This window comes from Cynocephalus volans, chromosome 3, assembly GCF_027409185.1.
Source record: "Cynocephalus volans isolate mCynVol1 chromosome 3, mCynVol1.pri, whole genome shotgun sequence".
In the NCBI taxonomy this organism is placed as follows: Eukaryota; Metazoa; Chordata; class Mammalia; order Dermoptera; family Cynocephalidae; genus Cynocephalus; species Cynocephalus volans.
This window is the reverse complement of record NC_084462.1, coordinates 109,879,708-109,898,725: the sequence shown is the minus strand read 5'-3', so window position 1 is coordinate 109,898,725 and position 19,018 is coordinate 109,879,708. Positions and strand designations below refer to the sequence as shown.

Below are 19,018 nucleotides of genomic sequence, written 5' to 3'. Positions count from 1 at the left end.
ATCCTATCAGGTGGGTGGCTCATGGCTGGCCATCCTCCCATTCCAAGCCACTCCCTAGAGGCCCAGGAGGACTGGCAGCCCTTCCCTGACAGCTGAGCAGGCAAGCCTGACCATAAGGCTGGGGAGCCAGCTGCCTCCCTCAGCCTGCCCAGGTTCATGTCAGCTGTTATAAGGCTAAGGGCAAAGGGTCCCAAATGAATGGGTTGAGGGGAGGTGCCCATATTCGAGGTTCCTATTTGGGAGAGGACTGTGGTTCCAATTCTGAGGTCCAGAGCCATACTGTTTTACAGTGCAGACATTAAGATTCTGGTCTGCGTGTGTGCCCATGCACACCCCTGCATACCTACATGTGTATGAGGGGGGAAAGAGGATATTTGGGGAAAAGACACTGAGCCTGGCCTACTTTAGTAAGGAGACTTTCTCCTCCCAATGTAAACTTGCCAGAGGCCCATATCTGATAGCTTTTGGCAAATTCTCCAAATACCCCAAATTGGGAATGTTTCCATAGGGATGCTGGCCCCTAGTTCAAGGCAATTCAGCAAAGCTTTAAAGCAACTTCTCTACAAAAGGCACAACTGAGGGCCCCCAAGGACTGAGAGCACTGCTGGGGGGCAGGGGGGAGGCCTAGCAGCAGAAACCCAGGACCCCTGGGGCAGGGGGCTCCCCCACTGCTCCAGCTCACTGCTCCAAAACCTTGAAGGAAAGGGGTGTGCCACTCTTGGCAAAGGCCTTCATCAGACTACTGGGATAGATGCACCCCAGCTTCTCCGGGGATGGGAAGCCCCACACCCTATAGAGAGACAGGCTCAGCCGGTCACCTATATAGAAGGGACCCACCCACTTGGCACTGCTGCCATTCCTGGGGAGGGAGAGCAGGAGGACCTGGTCACCCACGTTCCACTCCTTCTCCTGGCTCTCCCGCTTGAACCGCCTATTCTCAGCCTTCTCGCTCGCCTTGTCGGCCAACCTCCAGTGGATCTCCAGCAGTTCCCTGACCAGCTGCAGCAGGAAGATGTCCATCTTGAGCCCCTCAATGTTTGCGCTGCTCATCTCCCACCACAGGGGCTCGGTCAGCCTCACCTCGCCCCCAGTCAGGACCTGGAACGGCGTGGCCTGGCTGGAGGAGGCCCTGAAGGCCAGGTGCAGCAAGGGCAGGGAGGCTGCCCACTTCTTGCCATGCAAGAAGATGAACTCCTTGAGGGCCCTCTTGAACTCCCAGTAGGCCTCTGAGCTCGTCAGGCAGGGGAACTGGAGGTCCCTACTCAGAGAGGTCACCTGGGCTCCCAGGGCCAGCCCACAGCTCACCAGAACATGCCGGGCAAACTGGGGACCCTGGGCTGCTTCCAGCCTCACAGGAACGCCCCACCTGGCAAACACATGCTGCAGCAGCACTTGGGCCACGGCCATGTGTGTATAGGGCTTCAGTGGGAATGCCTCCACCCATCTGGTGTTGGGGTCGGCGACAATAAGCACGTGCTTGTGGCCCTCCTCACTTATGGTGACCGGCCCCACCACCTCAATCTGAAGGTTTGACCAGGGGGCGGTCGACCTGAGGGGCCACAGGGACTCAATAACCTTCAGCTCGCTGCCAATGAGATTTCGGGGAATGCAGAACAAGCAGCTCCTGCAGTAATCCCTCACATGCTCCTGCATGCCAGGCCACCAGCCCAGCAACCGCAACTTCTTGTAGGTCTCCTCGGGCCTCTGGTGGGCTCCCAGGGGGACATCGTGCACAGAGAAAATCAGATCCCTCCGGAGCTGTGTCGGGACCACCCAGACCCTGGGCCTCTTATCTCCCTTGAACATAAGCAGGCCACTCTGCTTGTCGAGGCTGAGTGAGTTAAAGGCAGAACTGAAGGGTGAGGAACTGGACAATTTCTGGCCAGCCTGCAGCTTGGCAATGATGTCAGCCAGGGTGCTGTCTCTCAGCTGTAATGCCAGCAAGTTGGGCTTCTTACCCATAGTATGGGGAGTCACTATAGGAATGGGCACATCCTTTGGCAGATTCCACCACTGCCCACCCCCCTGGGCCCCCTGCTTGGCCAGAGTGTCCACAGTCACAGCAAACAGAGAGCCCCGGTAGGAGGTTCGGTAGATAAAGGGAAGGGAGGAGAGGCCAGAAGTGAGGGATATAATGTAGGAGAGCAGGCTCGGATGAGGTAATGCAGCTCCATCGGAGGAGAGGAAGCCCCGAGCCCTCCAGAGGGGCAGGAGCTCCCAGAGGAGGCTGAAGATCCAGTTGCAGTGGGTGAGGAAGACCACCGGGAGGTGGGACTGACCAAAGCGCTCTAGGCCACAGGCCACAGCTGCCAGGTGGGCATAGGTTGGTGTGTAAGGGGAGCAGGAGAAGGACAGGGAGACAGGGGCGCTGGTGGGAGACAGAACATAGAGGCCAAAGCCAGCACACCACTCATCCTCACGGTAAAAGCAGTAGCCTGACATATGGATGCAGACAAAAGTGGACAGGTCAGAAAAAGGAGGCAGAACCTGGAAAAAACGAGGCATGGAGGAAGCAGGCGTCAGCAACCGGTTTCCCCCCAGCAAGCCCTGGAGGAGGGTCAATTCCAGGGCCCGCTTGCCTCTGTCCTGCACCAAGAGGGACCATCGGATCAGCCATGCTTTGGAAACCCTTCGGCCCTCAGGAGCCTCAGGGTCCACAGAGGTCCGAGAGGCATAGGAAAGGTCCAGGACCACTGGGGTGTCTCCAATGCAGCGGGAGAAATGCTTAAGGGCCCAGGCCACAGCATAGGGGCTGTCTCCCCCCGACTGGGGGCCCTCGCTGTCCTCGTCAGGGAGGAGGGGTTTCGAGGTATAGGCTATGGGGTGCTTCTTCCCCAAGTGTTCCTGATGGAGGATGGCCGTCAGGGCCACCTGGCTCACTGTCACCTCCAGGCGGAAGGGTAGCTGGGAGTTGGGGGCTGTCAGGCAGAGGGCAGACACCAGGGCTCGCTTGAGGGCCAGGAAGGCCTTCTCGTGCTCCCGGTCCCACTGCCAGTCTGGCTTCTGCTTGAGGAGGCTGTGCAGGGGGCCCACAAGGGCTTCATAGTCGGGGATGACATCCCGGTGGGAGTCCATGAACCCCACAAAGAAAGAGAGTGCAGTGAAGTTGCTGGGGATGGTCAGCTGGGCAAGGTGGGCAAGAACCTGCTGGCAGGGAGCCTTCCCATCCCAGGGGATGCCCAGGTAGGGAGATGCCACGCCTGGCAGGAGGTCGATGTCCAGGGCCCCATCAGGGGGGTCATGGAGGCTGAGGCACCGGAGGATTTCCTCTGAAAGGGAGGGGCACTCCACTCTGAACACTGATGCCAGCGAAGAGTCAAGGTCGTCCTCCTCAGCTGGCTTGTGCATCCCCGGTCCCTCTCTCTGCTCCTCATCCTGCCTCTCCTCTTTCTCCTCCCTGATTTCTTCCACAGTCCGTGGACTCTCCAGGGACCCCAGGTCAGCATCATCACTCAACTCAGAGATGCTGGCTGCGCTGGGAGGAAGGGTCTTCCATACCTTCAGGAAGTTGCCAATGTCAGTATCCAGCCTACACCAAAACAGATGGGAGAGGGAGGGGAGCAGCCCCACCCCCAGAGGTCACCCAAGGGGAAAGCCACATCTGTAGAGACCCAAGCCCACTCCTAAGTGTCCCTTAGTCCGGGCCAAGTGCCAGCCTCCTACATGGCACAGGTTCAGTCAGGCCCCTACCCACAAATACTTCTTCTACCCCCTACAGGTGCAGAACCTCAATATTAGCAATTCCCTGTGCTTTGAAGCCTCATCAAATGAAAACTTCATTGACCAAGGAACATTTAAACCAGTTTTGGGCCAAGGGTTTGATAAGAGATGGCTGGTGGCTTCCAACCTGACCCCATGAGGAGTAACCCATAGCAAGGATGAGGGGGGACGGGGCACTCAACAAAGGGAAGGAGAGCCTGGCAGGGGCCTGGAGAGGACCAGCAGACAAACCACATCATTTGTCTGCAAACAGTGAAATGAGACTGGGGGAGCTGGTCCAGGAAGCAGTGCCCTGCCTGGAAGGTCCTGACCAAGGTCCCCTGCTGGGCCCAGGAACTGGAAGGCAGGCAGCAAGGTGGGTGAGTGGGGGTGGAGGCAGGGAATCTGAGTTCTGCAAACAGTTCTGCCAGCACCAGCAAAGTACCCTTGGAAAAGTCATTTGAGTCTCAGATTCCTCATCTATAACATGAGAATAGTAGTCGTTTATATCTAACTCAAGTTGTAAGGATCAAAGGAGATGACAAATATGGAAAAAACCCTACTTGGTGTATACTGTAGACACAGCTCCTCTCGGACACAATGAAACAAGAATGAAACTGTTCTCTGCAGCATTGGCACCAACAGCATAAAATGAAAATAGTCAACTGGCCCTCAACAAGAGACAGATACATCTGCTGGGTGCTAACAAAATGGAATACTACGTGGCCATTAAAGTGGGCTATATGAATCAGCATGGCATACGTCTGAAGACACAATAAAACATTGAGTGCAAATGCCAGCTGTGGAAGGATACATAAAGTATTAAAGCATGTGTGTAAAATGTGTTTTTCTGTTGTGTGTGTGTGTGTGTGTGTGTGTGTGCGCACGCGTGCTTTAAAGCATGTATGTAAAATGTTAAAACTGCAAAACCATACTGTAAATGGTTTATGGATACATAAATATGTGGTAGAAGTCTGACGATGTATGAAAGTCAAATCACACTATTCATTATTAAGCACTAGATAAATGCTGGCTAGCACTAAAGAGAAGTTTCTGGTCAGTCCCAGGAGGACCTGAGAGGCAGGGGAGGCCTGACCTGTTTGGCTTCTTTAGAAACTCATCCAAGGTGGGGCCGTCACGGCCCAGGGGATCATCTGGCACCATGAAGAGATTCCCCGCAAAGGTGAAGGGCAGCAGGCTGGACCCAGGAGAGAAGAGGGTGCAGTCATAGACAGGCCCGTGACCCACGTACGCCCTGTTGCTACCTGGTGTCTCCACAGGGGCTGAGGCCCACACCTCCCATCAGGTGCTAGTGAGCACTACTCCAAGGCCCCCTCCCCGCCTCAACACCTCTCCTGCCAGGAGCTGCCTGACATCCAAGGGGAAGGGATGGCTCAAGCCTCTGGAGAGCTGCCTCACCGATCTTTGACCATCAGTTTCTTAGAATTATTCATCAGTATGTGAATCTGCTCATTGGTGACAATGATGCCATCTGTCTCCTCCGCCAGCTTTACCATGAACCTGTGGGGAGAGGGGGAGTCACTAACAATCCAGCAGCCAGCCCCTCACTTCCTGGGTCCTCTGGAAAAATGAACTTGCGGCTTCACAATGAGATGTCAGGTAAAATGCTGCCCAGGGCTCCGGAGCCCATCCGCTCCTCTATTCAGCCATCTGAGATCACCAGTAGTCCCCTGGGAGGGTAAACTCAGTTGTGCACCCCCCCCAACTGTACATACAAACACGCACTCCTATTATACACATGGGTATACTCATGCACATGCACAGACACAGAAACCCACACGCCCATCCACATTCACACGTGCTTATTTACCGCTTCCATTTTTGTATCTACCCCATATTGCTGTGAGGATTAAATTGAATAAGATAATGCACTTAAGCATCTAGCTCAGTGCCTGCCACACAGCATAGACACAAATATTCCATTATTATTCTTCACCAACGCACAACATTTGTATACATGCCAAGACATACACACACATATATGCTAACACATACAAAAACACATACCTGAATAAACAAATCCATTTTTCCAAGGATCACCTCTCCTCTAAAGAGGGCTGTGACCGGGAAAGAAAGCAAAGGCTACCTACTTCTCAGCATTCCCTGCAGATTTCCATTCCGGCCACCCCAGCTTGCTATTCTGCAGGTGCTCAGCAGAGGGCCTTCTGCAGAAAAGCCATTTTCCCTCAAACCTAGCCCTGAATGAGAGGCACTTAATAACCTTACCCAAGGGGCTAGCTCTCCAGGGAGACAGGCCTGAGCTGCCCTGCCCTGACCTTCCCAGGCCTGAAGGCTGGGTAAGTGCCAGGTCTTGGGAAAAGTGGAGAGAAGCAGAACCTCTCCCTGCCTGGCATGGGAGGTGCCTAAGTGAAGCCAAGACCTCTGCCTGCCTGGCACCGACTCCAGCTCAGGACCAGTGACCATGGCAGGGCCTTCCCTGCTCTAAGAGGTAAGGTCACAGGCTCCCCCTCTACACACTGGCCCTGCTGCAGAGTGGGTGCTTAGGATTGACAAGCAGGGAGGCCTTTGGGGTTTGGGCAGACCAGACCAGGCTACCTCCATTTCCAGAGCCATACCACACCTCCTCCCAGTGTCAGTGCTGAGGGTGAGGAAAAGACTGAAGCGTTTCCAGGAGACATGAACTTCAACCCAAACTGGCACCCAAAAGCCTGGGGTACACTCAAAGCACTAGGAGCCATAAGGGCCAGTCAAATCCATAGCAGTGGGTGTCCACCCACAGGTCATGGGGGAGGGAAGAAAGTCTGTTAAACTGAAGGGAATGGAGCTCCAGAGTCCCAAAGTCAGGAATGACCCTTGGGCTTGGGTAGAGCCAACCTTGAGGCTTATCCTCACTTGTGTCTCTCCCTCTGCCCACGGAAGGCCTGTGCCCCCCGGCCCCCGACCTGACCCCTCTGACATGTTTGCCTCCATTTCCGCAGAGAAGGTATGGCAGAACTCCACCTGACACACCCACCAGGCCCAACCCCCTGAGCCCTACAGAGAGAAGGCCTGGGGACCAGCACACCTGTAGTCGTAGGTGGTGATCTTCTTGCCATTCTCAAGCTGGGAGGGGGTGATTGAAAGCATCTTGAGCGAGTGCAGCTTCGTCAGAAAGTGGCTCTCTGGGAGCGAAAGGCAGAAGACAGTGGTCAGAGGAAGGGCTAAGCAGAAATGGCCATAGTGGGTGGCAGGAGGGCAGGGGAGGGCAGAAAGACAGGAGAAGGAAAGCCTGGTGATGCGGGAGGGGCTTGCGGCCAGGGGACATCTCACCTCTCACCCTCCGATTCTTCTTCAGCTGCCAGGTGGGTACAAATACAGTGACCTCACGGTGTCCCCGGTTCCAGAAATACTGCACTGCCATGGCAATGCCTCGGCAGGAGAAGAAATGCTGGAGGCCGTGCCTATAGGGTGGTAGCAAGCAGGCAATGCCAGGGGACAGCTTCAGCACCAAAGACTCCAACGATGCCCTTCTCCCTTCCCTCCATCCTCAAATATTCTGTGAGCACCTACTGGGTGCAGGACACGGCCAGACACTGCATGTGCGTGCGTGTGCATGGGCACACATGTGTGTGTAGGAAGGTCGAGGAAAAGAGGAGGAGGACAGCCCCTGCACTCAAAGAATTCAGTTTAGAGCATAAAGCAAACAAAAATTCACTGACCACCTACCGTGTGCTGGGAGTGCGTGCAGCACAGATAACTACTCTACCATGTGGTAGTAAGCTGTCCTGCATGTATTTATGCTAATAACTCTACGGCAGTAAGTACTGTGCGGGGAGGCTGATCTCTAAGAGCAGGCATGGCCAGGAAAAGCTTCACAGAGATCTGTGCTAGGCCTTGAACTCTGGGCTAAAAGTTTAAAAGCTGGCCGGGGAAGAACATGGGCTTTAGCAGTGGACAGATCTGAACCCAATGCCAGTTGGGCCCCTGGCTGACTCAAAACTTCGGCAAGATTCCTCATCTCTATACCTGTTTCTGCATCTATCAAAGAGGGAGACCAGAAACCTACCCTGGCAGGACTGCTGTAAGGATTTAATGCACACTGCCTGGCATGCAGTAGGCACTCAATATATGTCACTTGCCTCCCATCTGCTCCCCATTTGAACCCCATGTCGCCCATATGGAGGTTAGAAAGGGATGTCCACACCGCATCCCCCAAGGACTCCCTGCCCCAGCTCTCCAGCTCCCCAGCCTGCCCCACACCTGTGGCTACTCACACCATGGCCACGCTGCTGCCATCAATGACCACTCGCCGCAAGTCCTGGTTCCCAGGTTCCCCCGACAGGTTCAGCTCAAAGGGTGTATTCAGGGCCTCGTGGTACCTCTGGAAGCTGGTCACTGTGCTGTTCGCCTGTGGGTGGCGAGGCATCTGCCTCGGGGCCCCCTCCCAAGCCCCCAGGAGACCCTCCACCTGAGACTGGTGCTTACTCCTGGGGGCCAAGGTGCTGCTGGGCTGGGGACCCTGCCTCCCAGCCTCCCCCTGGCCCTTCAGTAAGGAGCTACTAGCCCTTGATGAAGGCTGGACCTCACTCAGAAGTTTGGCTACGTCCAAGATTGGCCCTGTATCTGTGGGCACCTTCTGAGCTCCAGATGTTTTGGGAGCTCTGGAGGCTTTGGAAGCTGCAGATGCTTTGGGGGTCGCAGGTGCTTTGAGAGCTGTAGGTGCTTTGGAAGCTGTAGACCCTGTTTTAGTGGCAGACACGGTTTGAGCTTTGGGTGTTTTGGGACCTGCAGGTGACGTTTTCGCTGCAGGCATCTTATGAGCTGTGGGAGTTTTTGGAGTTGCACACACCACCTGAGCTGCCAATGCTGGTTGACCCACAGCTGCTTTTTGAGCTGTGGGCACCACTTGAGCTGCTGGCTTTGCTGGAGCCGGTGGCACTTTGGGAGCTGCAGGCTCTGTGTGCACTGCCAGCATTGTCTGGGCTGTAGGCACTTTAGGAGCTGCAGGCAGCACTTGAGTTGTGGGTAGGTTTTCAGCTTTGGGCACTGCTGCAGCCATGGGCACTTTGAGAGTTTCAGGCACTGTTTGAGCTTCAGATACTGGCTGAGCTGGGGGCCCCTTGTGAGCCATGGGGCTCCCTTGAGCCATGGGCATCCCTTGCCCTGTGGGCAATGCTGGAGAGCGTCCGTCTTCCAGTCCCTTACAATCCGACTGCACGCCTCCTTGATCCCCTGGCTTATCTCCAGCTTGTAGTTGGGGTATAGAGGTCAAAGGTGGCCCTATCTGTGGACTTCCTGAGCTAACCTTGTCCTTTACACCTGAGCTCCCTGGGGCCACCAATAAACTCATGACTTTCTGGGGGGTCTCTGGTCTCGGGCAATTCTGTAGGGCTGCCTCTCCTCCCAGCCCCGCTTCAGGTCTACAAGCTGGGCTTTCCACACTGGGCAGGGGAGCCAGCTCCTTCTGCTTCCACTCCAGATTTAAAGGCAAAGGATTCTGCCCTGGCAGCTTCAACTGAATGGGACCCAGTGGCCTCTGCCAGAAGGGAAAACTGAAGCACGCCTGGGACAGGAGCCAGGCCAGGTGGAGAGAATGCAGTTCATTGATCCTCCAGAAGGTTGCAGCAATAGCCCCTGGCCACAGGGGCCCAAAGGCTGGCCCCGGGGCCCAGGCCTTCCAGGATGGGCACACACCCAGGGCTGACACCAAAGGCTGGAAGGGGAGTTTATCTTCCACCTTCTGCACTTGCCTGTGCTGCAACAAGGTTTGTGTGTGGTTCACAGAGTCCTGGCTGCTGGTGGCCTGCACAGGCCCTTCCTCTCGAGCACTGTCCGTACCACTTTGCTTGATGGAACCGACCCTGGAGGAAACCCAAGTCTGTTGAAAAGGTGGGAAAGCTAGTTCGGTCCCAAACTACTACTATTCCTTGGGGTGCAGAAGCAGGGGTAGGGTCAGAAAAGCCAGAATGAATCTCCAGAACTTACCGTACCAGCTGGTTAGCTGTCTCCTGCTGTGCACTCTGGGCTGGGATTAGAGACCTGGTGGTTAATCTCTTTGAATTTTCTGGGCCTGCATGCTGGAGGTTTCCCATCTCCAGGAGGGGCCCAGGACTCTCTCCCACAGACAGCACGGCCAGGCCTTCCTTCTGCTGGGGAGGGCAGATCAGGACCTCTGGGTCGGAGTGGGTATTGGAGATGCCAAAGTGGCCGAGCCACTCAATGATGTCCTCCTTTCCTGCAGCATCCCGCACCAGGCTCAGCAGCAGCTCCTGGACTGCTGGGGGCAGCTGCAGGAGGTCCCCTGCATACTGGTCACCACGGATCCAGACCAGGGCCCCAAAGGCCCGGGTTACCTCGGCCTCCCAGATTCCCCGGGGGGTCAGCAGAGGGGCAGGGCCCCAGCGGAGCCGCCCCACCAGCTCCTCCAGCCAGTTCTGGGTCATGATGAAAGACTCCGTCAGCCCGCCCACCATCAGGGAGCCAGGGGGGCCGGGCACCAGGTAGGCCAGGGTGCTCCAGCAGAGGCAGTCCAGGAAGAGGCCCTGGGCCCCAAGGAAGGCACAGTGCAGGATCGGTGGGTAGCGAACCTCCTTCCACAGCTCCGGGCTGCATAGGCCCTTCAGATACTCCTGGGCATGGTGGGAAGAGCACAGGAAGTCAGTGCTTTACAGGCCTGCCACTGGCTCTGCCCTCCCCACCCAGAAGGCCGGCCTCTTGCTAAGCATGTGCCCCCCACCCACCTACCATGAGCCAGGTGACTCCCCCATGGCCAGCGCCCTCTCCCTGGTCCTGCCCCCTCATGCGCCCATTTCTTTCCTGAGAACACCGACAGAATGGGGGAAGCCTGGGGGAGAGGAGGGAAAGGACTCAGGCTTGGAGAAGGCCTTGGTTCTAGTTCCAACTTGACCTCAGTAGATTAGGTTAACTGTGGGAAATGTATCATCTTCTCAGAGCCTCAGCCACTTCACCTAAGAAACAGCAGGTTAAACTAAATACTCCTAAGGTCCAGTCCTACTCTGGTGCTCCAGAATTGTGTAACAGCTAGGCGGAAAAGGGTGCACGCTACTGAGCACCCTCTGCATGCCAGGAATTTACATGACCTGGGACAAGTTACTTATTCCCCCGCCCCACAGCAGTACTGCATTTCCGCATCTATAAAATGGGGATAATAATAGTTCCTGCCTCATTAGGCTACTGTGAAGCTTCAGGGAGTTAATGCATAGGAAGAGCTTAATATGGTGCCTGGCACAGCCTGTTCCCATTTTGCAGGCTCAGAGGGCTACACAGCTTGCCCGAGGGTGACTGGGCCAGGATCACACCCCATTATCTAGCTGACTCTGAAACCAGAGCTCTTTCCTCCTGCCCTGACTGACTGCACAGTGACTACAGGGTAATCTTGTGGGATTCCGGCTTAATCCCTCTCCAGAAGGTCTCTAGCACAACCTGTCCCCGTAACCATGGTAACTCTGTTGCCCACAGAGGACAGAGGAGGAGAGAAGTCACTGGGCCAGTGTCCAGGGGAACCCCATAGATACACACAAAGGCTAACCAGAAGGAAAGCCTCTGGATCTCTGGGCAGACCAAATCTTGCATTTACAAGGTTCCCACACACTGTCTTTTGCATGGCTGGGATGGGAGAAATTGGGTTCCTTCACCCTATCGCTTCACCCAGTTCATCTGCTCAGTCCCCAAGCCACCATTCCCCACTGGTTTACGCTTACCCCTTCCACCTGGCCTAGGCCATAGACCTGCAGCCCCTTCCCCAAAGGGCCCAAAATACACCCAGGTCTAATCCCTCCTCCCTCAGTCCAAAACAAGCCCAAATCCTGATGGGATTTGGCACCCCAAGCCAACCCCTCCCAACTGCCCAGCAAGGGTGAATCTGACCAGGTACAGGAAAACTCTTGCAGACCTTAACAAATGCCCCCACTCCGTGCACCCCACATTCTAATGATGTGAAAACAACGTGTAAACATGAAAAGATGTGCTGGGGAAGAAGATTATGGGTGATTTCTTTCTCTTTTTGCAATGGGCTGAGAATATTTACTGTTCCATCAACTGTTCAATATCTTTTATTAAAAGATACATAGAAACTGAGATAATTTTCAAAATAATACATCTGAACTAATATTTATTGAGAATGTACGTGTGTCAGGCACTTTCCACACATTATCTTGTTTATCCCTCTCTCAGACCTATAAGGAAATTACTATTATCCCATTTTAGATGAGGAAGGGAGGCCACATGTCCAAGATCACACAGATAATAGGCTGGGATACTCAAGCACTCTGACCTCACAGTCTGGAGTCTTAACCATGATGCTGTCTATAACACAGAACGAGAGAAGATAAGGAAACAACAAGCATTTACAGCCCAAAAACCTGGAAAAACTTTCTTCCCTAAGGCCCACCCAGACATTTTTCTTCCAAGAGGAGAAAAGTAGAAAGACGAGGTAGGAACAACTGGAAGATAAATGGTACAGATGAATAGAAAAGGCACAGAAAAAGAGTGATGTATGTGTAAAAATGTATTGCCCAGTGTCTCACAGGTCCTTTGTTATCTTACAAGTTAAATAAAAACATTAACATCAAATATTTTAATACTGTTCTATCTTATCAAGGTATTTTATTACTTTGCACCCAACTTAGGATTTTTCTTCTTCATAAGTCAGTTATTTTTCATTGTCTACTTTCCAGAACCATGCCAATTTGCACTGCAGAATATTCAAAAGACAGAAAATGACAGCACCAAGAAACTCTGGAAGCGGGAGTGAAAGGGATCGTGAAAAAAGGCCATGTTCTTTGAGGAACAATTTGATCTGGGAGCCCAACCAACCCCCAACACACAAACAGGCTGGGCAAGTCCCTCCCCACCTCCGGAGGTTTGTTCTCTGGAATGGAAAACAAGTCTCAGTACCAGAGTTAGACCAGCATCCTTGAGAGCATGGGGTACCATACAAAAAAATGTGGAGTGAGAGACGAGGGCCAAATAACAATGTGCACAACAAAAGCTGAATGCAGAGAAACCTTTTTCCCATTCAGAAATTTAGCAGCCAGACCTTAACCACCCCAGGCCAGAGAATAGAGCGATAACTTCTGAGAAATTTGGCCAGCCCAAGAGCAAAGACCTAAAGATCACAAAATGGGTTCCTAACAGACAGCATCCCCAAATTTCCATCCATCAAGCTGAAAATCAACAAGGCTTAACCTCAGTTCAACTGCCAATCAGCTTTTTGTCCTTCACTCTTAATTATGCAAGGATTACCAGGCTTATGAGAAAAACTTCTAAGTGAAACAGAGAGACCAAAACATACATGGGGGAAAAAAAGGCAACCTGAAAGAAGAGAAATAGACAGGGAGAAGAAAACTTCAAATATTTTGCTATTATTACTCTCCTCAGAGAGATAATAGTGTGGAACGCACTGGACACAACAGGATACTATGTTTAAAAAGAGAACATAAATGACTTTTTTTTTTTTTTCCTAAAGATGACCGGTAAGGGGATCTTAACCCTTGACTTGGTGTTGTGAGCACCACGCTCAGCCAGTGAGCGAACCGGCCATCCGTATATGGGATCCGAACCCGGGGCCTTGGTGTTCTCAGCACCACACTCTCCCGAGTGAGCCACGGGCCGGCCCCATAAATGACTTTTAGACATTAAACATGTAATGGCACAAATGGAAGACCTAAAAAAAAAGGTTGGAAGATAAAGTAGAGGAAATCTTCAGAAAGCAGAGGAAAAAGTGAGTTAGAAAACAGGAGAGAAGATGAGAAGAGTAGACAGAGAACCTCCAGAAAGTTCAGTGTCTGAACAGGAGTTCCGGAAAGAGAAGACACAGAAAGCTCAGGGGAGGAAATCCTCAACAATATAGTTTCCCCAAACTTCCTACATCTAAAGAATGTGAGTGTCCAGATAGAAGGGCCCACTGAGGACAAGCGTAACCAACAATGGTTGAAAACAGACCCACACAAAAGGGGTCTCAGTGGGAGACTTCAGAACATTGGGGAAAACCACAAATCACCAGAAAAAAAAAAACATCTCATAGAAAGGACCAGGGACCAAAACAGCTTCAGACCCTCACAAGCAAGATTTCAATGGAGTAACACCTTCATGTGTCTGAAGGATAATAATTTTCCATTTATAATTCAGTACCAGCCAAACTGTCAATCAAGTAAACTTCAGATAAGCAACACAGACATGTAGATAATCCAACCCCAACATTATTCTTCCTATAAATCCTTTCTCAGAAAGCCATGGAAAGCAATCTTCTAGTAAATCAAGGAAGGAAACCAAGAAAGGTGATCCATCCTAGGAAAGAAGCAAAGACAATCTCCAGGATGACAGAGAAGAGAAATGTCAGAATTTACTCATCCATTCAACAAATCATTGACCAATGACTACGTGCAAGGCAGTTTTAGGATGACTGTCATCATCACAAAGGACAACTAGTTCAGATTGGAGAGTATGACTAGACAGACAAGCACGCCAAAAGTAGTCATCAGCATACCCTTCACCATCTTTTCAACTTGAAACTGCTGACAGATGTGTTCCATCAACCCAAGAAAAAGACATGTGGTCTAGGAAATAAGGCATTTAACAAAGAAAAAAGGCAAAGAGAGGCCAAAGATGACAGCAAACTGAAATCTCAGGATGACAGCTGTGCTGGTCTAGAAAGCAACTGACCAGATAGAAGGAGGGACAGCTCCAAGAAAAACTTTGGAACCGAAAGAACACCTTGAACTGATAGATTGAAGTTACAGAAAATTGCACTGAGAGGCTACCAAAGCTGTAAAAATTCGCAATAGATACAAAGAAAAGCAAGCAAATTGAAAAACAAGGAGTTCTTAACCTCAGTGAAACCAGAAAGTAAGAAAGAAAACAAAATCATGGTACACTTCAAGACTTAAATGGGAATGACATGTGCATAAGCATAACGAGGCAATTACTAAATACACATTTAACAGAAAATTGAAATATTACTATAGTGAGAAGAAAGAAGAAATGGCAATGTAAAGGAGCTAAATCCTCACATCCAAAAATAGGAAGTAAAAAAACACCTAAAATTGATTATTCAAAAAATAACAGTATCTACGTTTTTTTAGAAATGTGGAGCTGCGTGAGTACCAAACCAAATATTGTCTATGGTAAAGGGTGCTGAAGAGGGAGTTAGCAGGGACAGGGCAGGGAACCACTGGGCTCACTTATAAGCTTTTTAAAAGTTATTGGACTTTTTAAGTGTATATTACTTTGACGATAGGAATTTTAAGTTTAAAGGAAAAGAAGGATGGGGAGATTGGGGGGAGCCTTGATTTGTAGCATTTGCCAATTTCTGCTGTATAAATACTCCCACCATGGCTGTAAATACTCTTCCTCTGTCTTGCAAAATTCCTGGAATTTTGACAATGGGTCAGTAGGAGCCAACTCCAGCATTCCCCTGACCACAACGAACTTCCATGGTATTGCTTACAGTTATTGTGGAGCAGGGACAGACCAACTTCCATCTGACAGCCAAGCCAAAAGTCAGCAAGCTGCACCCTGTCCCAGAGCTCCAGAGCCCAGTCTCCAGAAGCTACCTCTCCCGCTGCAACTGCCCTCTGGGCTCCCATTACCTCCCTCCATGGTTCCAAAAAGGAGAAACATGAACATGTCACTTCTCTTCTCTGCCACCCACCCCATCCTCACATGGTTGCCAAGAAGTACAGAGGGCTCAGCAGGGCTTGTTCCTGGGCTCTCCTGATCATTATTAAACCATCCTTTCCACTTGCTGATTTCACCTCAGAGAGGCCAGACCTCCCCAGGGTTTGTTTCGCTGCCTGGGAATGTGATTTACAGCAATGTCTTCAATATTTTTTAAATCCCACCACAACAAAACAATTCAAAGGCACTCGAGTTTTCAGAGATTTTCCTGTAAACCAACTGCATAGAATGTAGAAACATACCCAGACCCTTCTCCAGATGAGCCTATGTACTTCCTGGCCCCTCCTCCCCTCAGACCCAAACAAGCCACTCTCCTCCCCCCTCCCCCCATCCTGCAACCTCTAGTCTCATGGAGTCCTCTCTGCCAGTTGGCCTGTGTACAGTAGGCCATTATCAAAGTGCATGATTCTGGGTCCCTACAGCTGGGATTGGGGTCAGCCACACCACCTCCATATGGAAACCACGAGCCATCCTTACACTTGGGAAATGTTTAGGTATCAGATCACTGGACCTTAGAGAGGATTTCATGCAAGCCTTTTGTTTTACAAGCAAGGAGACTGAGACTCAGAAAGGGAAAGGGGCTTGCCCAAAGTTATACAGCTAGTTCATAACAATACCTATAGCTCTCCACATTTTGCAAAAGTATTTAAATACATGCATGTATTTCAGCCAACTCTCACAACCCCTCCGTGAAGTGGGTATAATTATATTCTGTTTTATAGATGAAGAAAAAGGCTCAAGGAAGGGTAAATTATTTAACCCAGGTCACCCAGTTAGAAGATAGCACACCTCAATCCCAAACTCTCTCCACCATACCCCACTATCCAGGCCATAATTTGATGATGGCAGATTAAACCCAGCCCTCCTAACTCCTGGGACAAAACCTTATCCTCCCCACCTTCCCTGTTCTGCTCCAAATCTCCAACAGTCTCTTCTTTTTAGCTCACTCTGTGCAATAAGGGAGGGAGTTACCCAGAAGCCCCTCACGCTAGGTTCCCACTTCCAGCAGTGCCTTTCCCAAGGGGAAGCTGAAGAGTGGGAGGATGGTAATTGAGGGACTCCGTGAGCCTGGGGTGTGAGGATCCATGGCCCCAAGAGCTCTGAGGCAGCAGGAGGAGCAATGGGAGGCCTGGAGCAGCTGCTTCAGCATTTAAGCAAGGAGCAGGTCAGCAGCACGCCTCAGAAAGTGCTAGCCCCCAAAAAGGGTGAGCCGTTGTATTTCATAGTAACAAAAAGATTAAGACCCACAGAACCCAAAAGGCTCCTCTCATTAACCTACCCTATCCCAGCTTCTTAAATCTCTTACTCTCAGGGGCTCCTGCACATCTGCTCGCTGGGCAGACACGCCTCCCCTGCCCCAGCACCTCTGTCAGGATTGAAAAAACTGCTGATGCAGCAGCTCAACCAAGAGGCTGAGGGAGAAACTTTACAGCCTGTCTGCCTGCTGGCTTCGGGCCACGTTCTGGGCCTCACCACCCATGGCCTTGGCCAATTACGATACTGGTATAGACCCAGCTACAGAAGGTGTATATGTCGGGAAGAAGGTGGTGTGGGGCAGAGGGAGGCTGAAGCATTCCCAGAGATAAGATAAGGGATTCTGAGGGCAGAGGAAGACCTTGGCCACTGGCCATGATTGGGGAACGAGGGAACCTAAGAGGCCCAAGTGGAGGAGAAGCTTGTGAGAGGAGCCAGAGAGAATGCAAGAGAGGCACACTGTGACCTGGCCTGTCCAACGTCCAGGGCCACACAGCAGGCCCTTTCATCCGAAAGCCCACAGCCCTCCTCCCAGATTCTCACTCATCCCCAAGGGCCAGTGCCTTCCAGAGCAGCTGCACCCCACCCTGAGCCCCTGCCAGAGGCAGCCTAGGGCAGCAAGAGCATACAGCAGGAAGTCCAGAGCCCTGGGTTCTGGTCCAACCCCCACCACCCTCACCTACCTGATGACCCTGATCACTCAGGCAGGCCTCTTACCCTCTCTGGTCCCCAATGCCTCATCTATAAAATGCCAGCATCACTCTACAAGTGTCTCTAAGGGACCCTCCAGTCCTAGCACTCAAATTTTCCAAGGGGATCCCAGGATTTAAGAAGACTTGAAAGAAGACAGAAGGACCCGGGCCTGCCAGAGTCTTGGAGAACAAAGAGGCGTGTTGCAGAGGCCACAGAAATGCAGGGCCTTAAGTTGCTCCCCAAATGGAAAAGTTGGGCTGTGGACGCTGGAGCCCTGGCCAGGGAAGGTTCACAGGGGGACACACATGGAGGAGGCTCTCTCAGCACACTTGAGGGACAGAAGTGACATGCAAGAGAGGGGTGGGGGAAAAAACGAAAGAAAGAACCAGAGGGAAGAAGGGGGTAGGGAAGGAGGCAAGGCTGCAAGTCTGGAGAGGATGGAAGATGGCCCAATACCTGCCAGCCAAACTGCCGAATCCAGGTCGGGGGACCGCTGAGGACCACCGTCTTCCCAGGGGCAGGAGAGAGAGGGGTCTGGCTGGAAGGGATGGGTGGGGGTGGGGAAAAGCTGTTTACCTTGGCTTTGCCCATGTTCTCCCGGGGCCCCTCGAGCTGCAGCCAGAAGTAAGGGGTGTCCGGGCGGCTCTGGAAGGCATTCAGCCTGACCCTGAAGATGCGCTGCACTTGCAGCCGCTGCCGCTGCACCCGAGGCTTCGATTTTGTCTGCACCATGAACCATTCCTGCGCCCGGGGCTCGCCCCCGGACAGGAGCATGGCTGCCCCGCCCGCCCCTGCTAGGAGGGAGACGACAGTGTCACCGGTCCCCTGCCCAAGGAGCCTAAGCCACGCCCCCCTCCCGCGGCGCGCCCCCCACCCCGGCCTCCTTCCTCCGGACTCCCAGACCCACTCGCCACGGCTCAGGCTCCCGCCCTCCCGAGCTCAGTCCCTTTCGGCCGCGGCTCCCGCGACACGCTCTTCCTGCCAGGGGCTGTAGCTGGGGGTGGGACCGGTCGGGCTCCTGCCGCCCTTCCCTCCGCCCCCAGCCTTCCCCCTCCACCACGCCGCCAGCCCCTCCTGGGGAAGCTCTCCGTCTGCTGGGCCGCTGACAGGGGCGCGGGAGGCCGAGGGAGGGGGAGACGCGGCGGGAGGAGGGGGCGGGGAGGGCTCTGCAAGCCTCTGCCTTCCACCCAAGTTTTGGGCCCAGAGCCAGAATCCAGGGGTCAAAGTTAATTTCCTTCCACGTCCCCCTTTCCCTGGTGGAAGGAAGGGGAAGAGAAAGGAGGGTAGAATTGGTTTCAGGAACCCCTTTTTGAGATTTGGAACAGGGCTTCCCCTCCCCCGCCTCCCAAGAGAACGGGGACTTCGGCCACTCCTTCCTTCGGACGAAAGAGTTAAGGTAGAGCTGGGGTGGGAGCCCAGGGAGGCTGGAGCCTGAGGAAACTCTGGGCTGGAGACCAAGCAGGAAAGAAAGGGTCACGGCACTGACTCCCCACCCCCCACTGAAGTCTGGGGACAGCCTGGGGCTGGCGGGCAGCCCAGACCCTCCTGAAGCCCCCCAGGGTTGGAGGGGCGGGGAGAGCTGCCGGTTTGCAGACTTGAGTTGTTTATGAAAGCCCTTTTCAGCAAGTTTGAGTTGTGCTGCGAGGGGAGGGATGGGAGTGAGGGTCTGTTCGGTAACATAACCTCTGAAGTCTCCTTCAACCCTTGACCCACA

General features: G+C 52.9%; 1 protein-coding gene across 1 annotated transcript; it reads right to left on the bottom strand.

Annotated features, from left to right (window-relative positions):
- Positions 1 to 678: 678 nt before the first annotated feature.
- Positions 679 to 18,078, bottom strand: NYNRIN (NYN domain and retroviral integrase containing). The gene is made up of 8 exons (XM_063092115.1): positions 17,881 to 18,078; positions 9,646 to 10,289; positions 7,935 to 9,521; positions 6,991 to 7,121; positions 6,746 to 6,842; positions 5,119 to 5,220; positions 4,796 to 4,897; positions 679 to 3,529 (listed from the first exon to the last, which is right to left on the bottom strand). Exons 1-8 carry the CDS (start codon positions 18,076 to 18,078, stop codon positions 679 to 681), a joined length of 5,712 nt encoding a protein of 1,903 aa, XP_062948185.1.
- Positions 18,079 to 19,018: the final 940 nt, after the last annotated feature.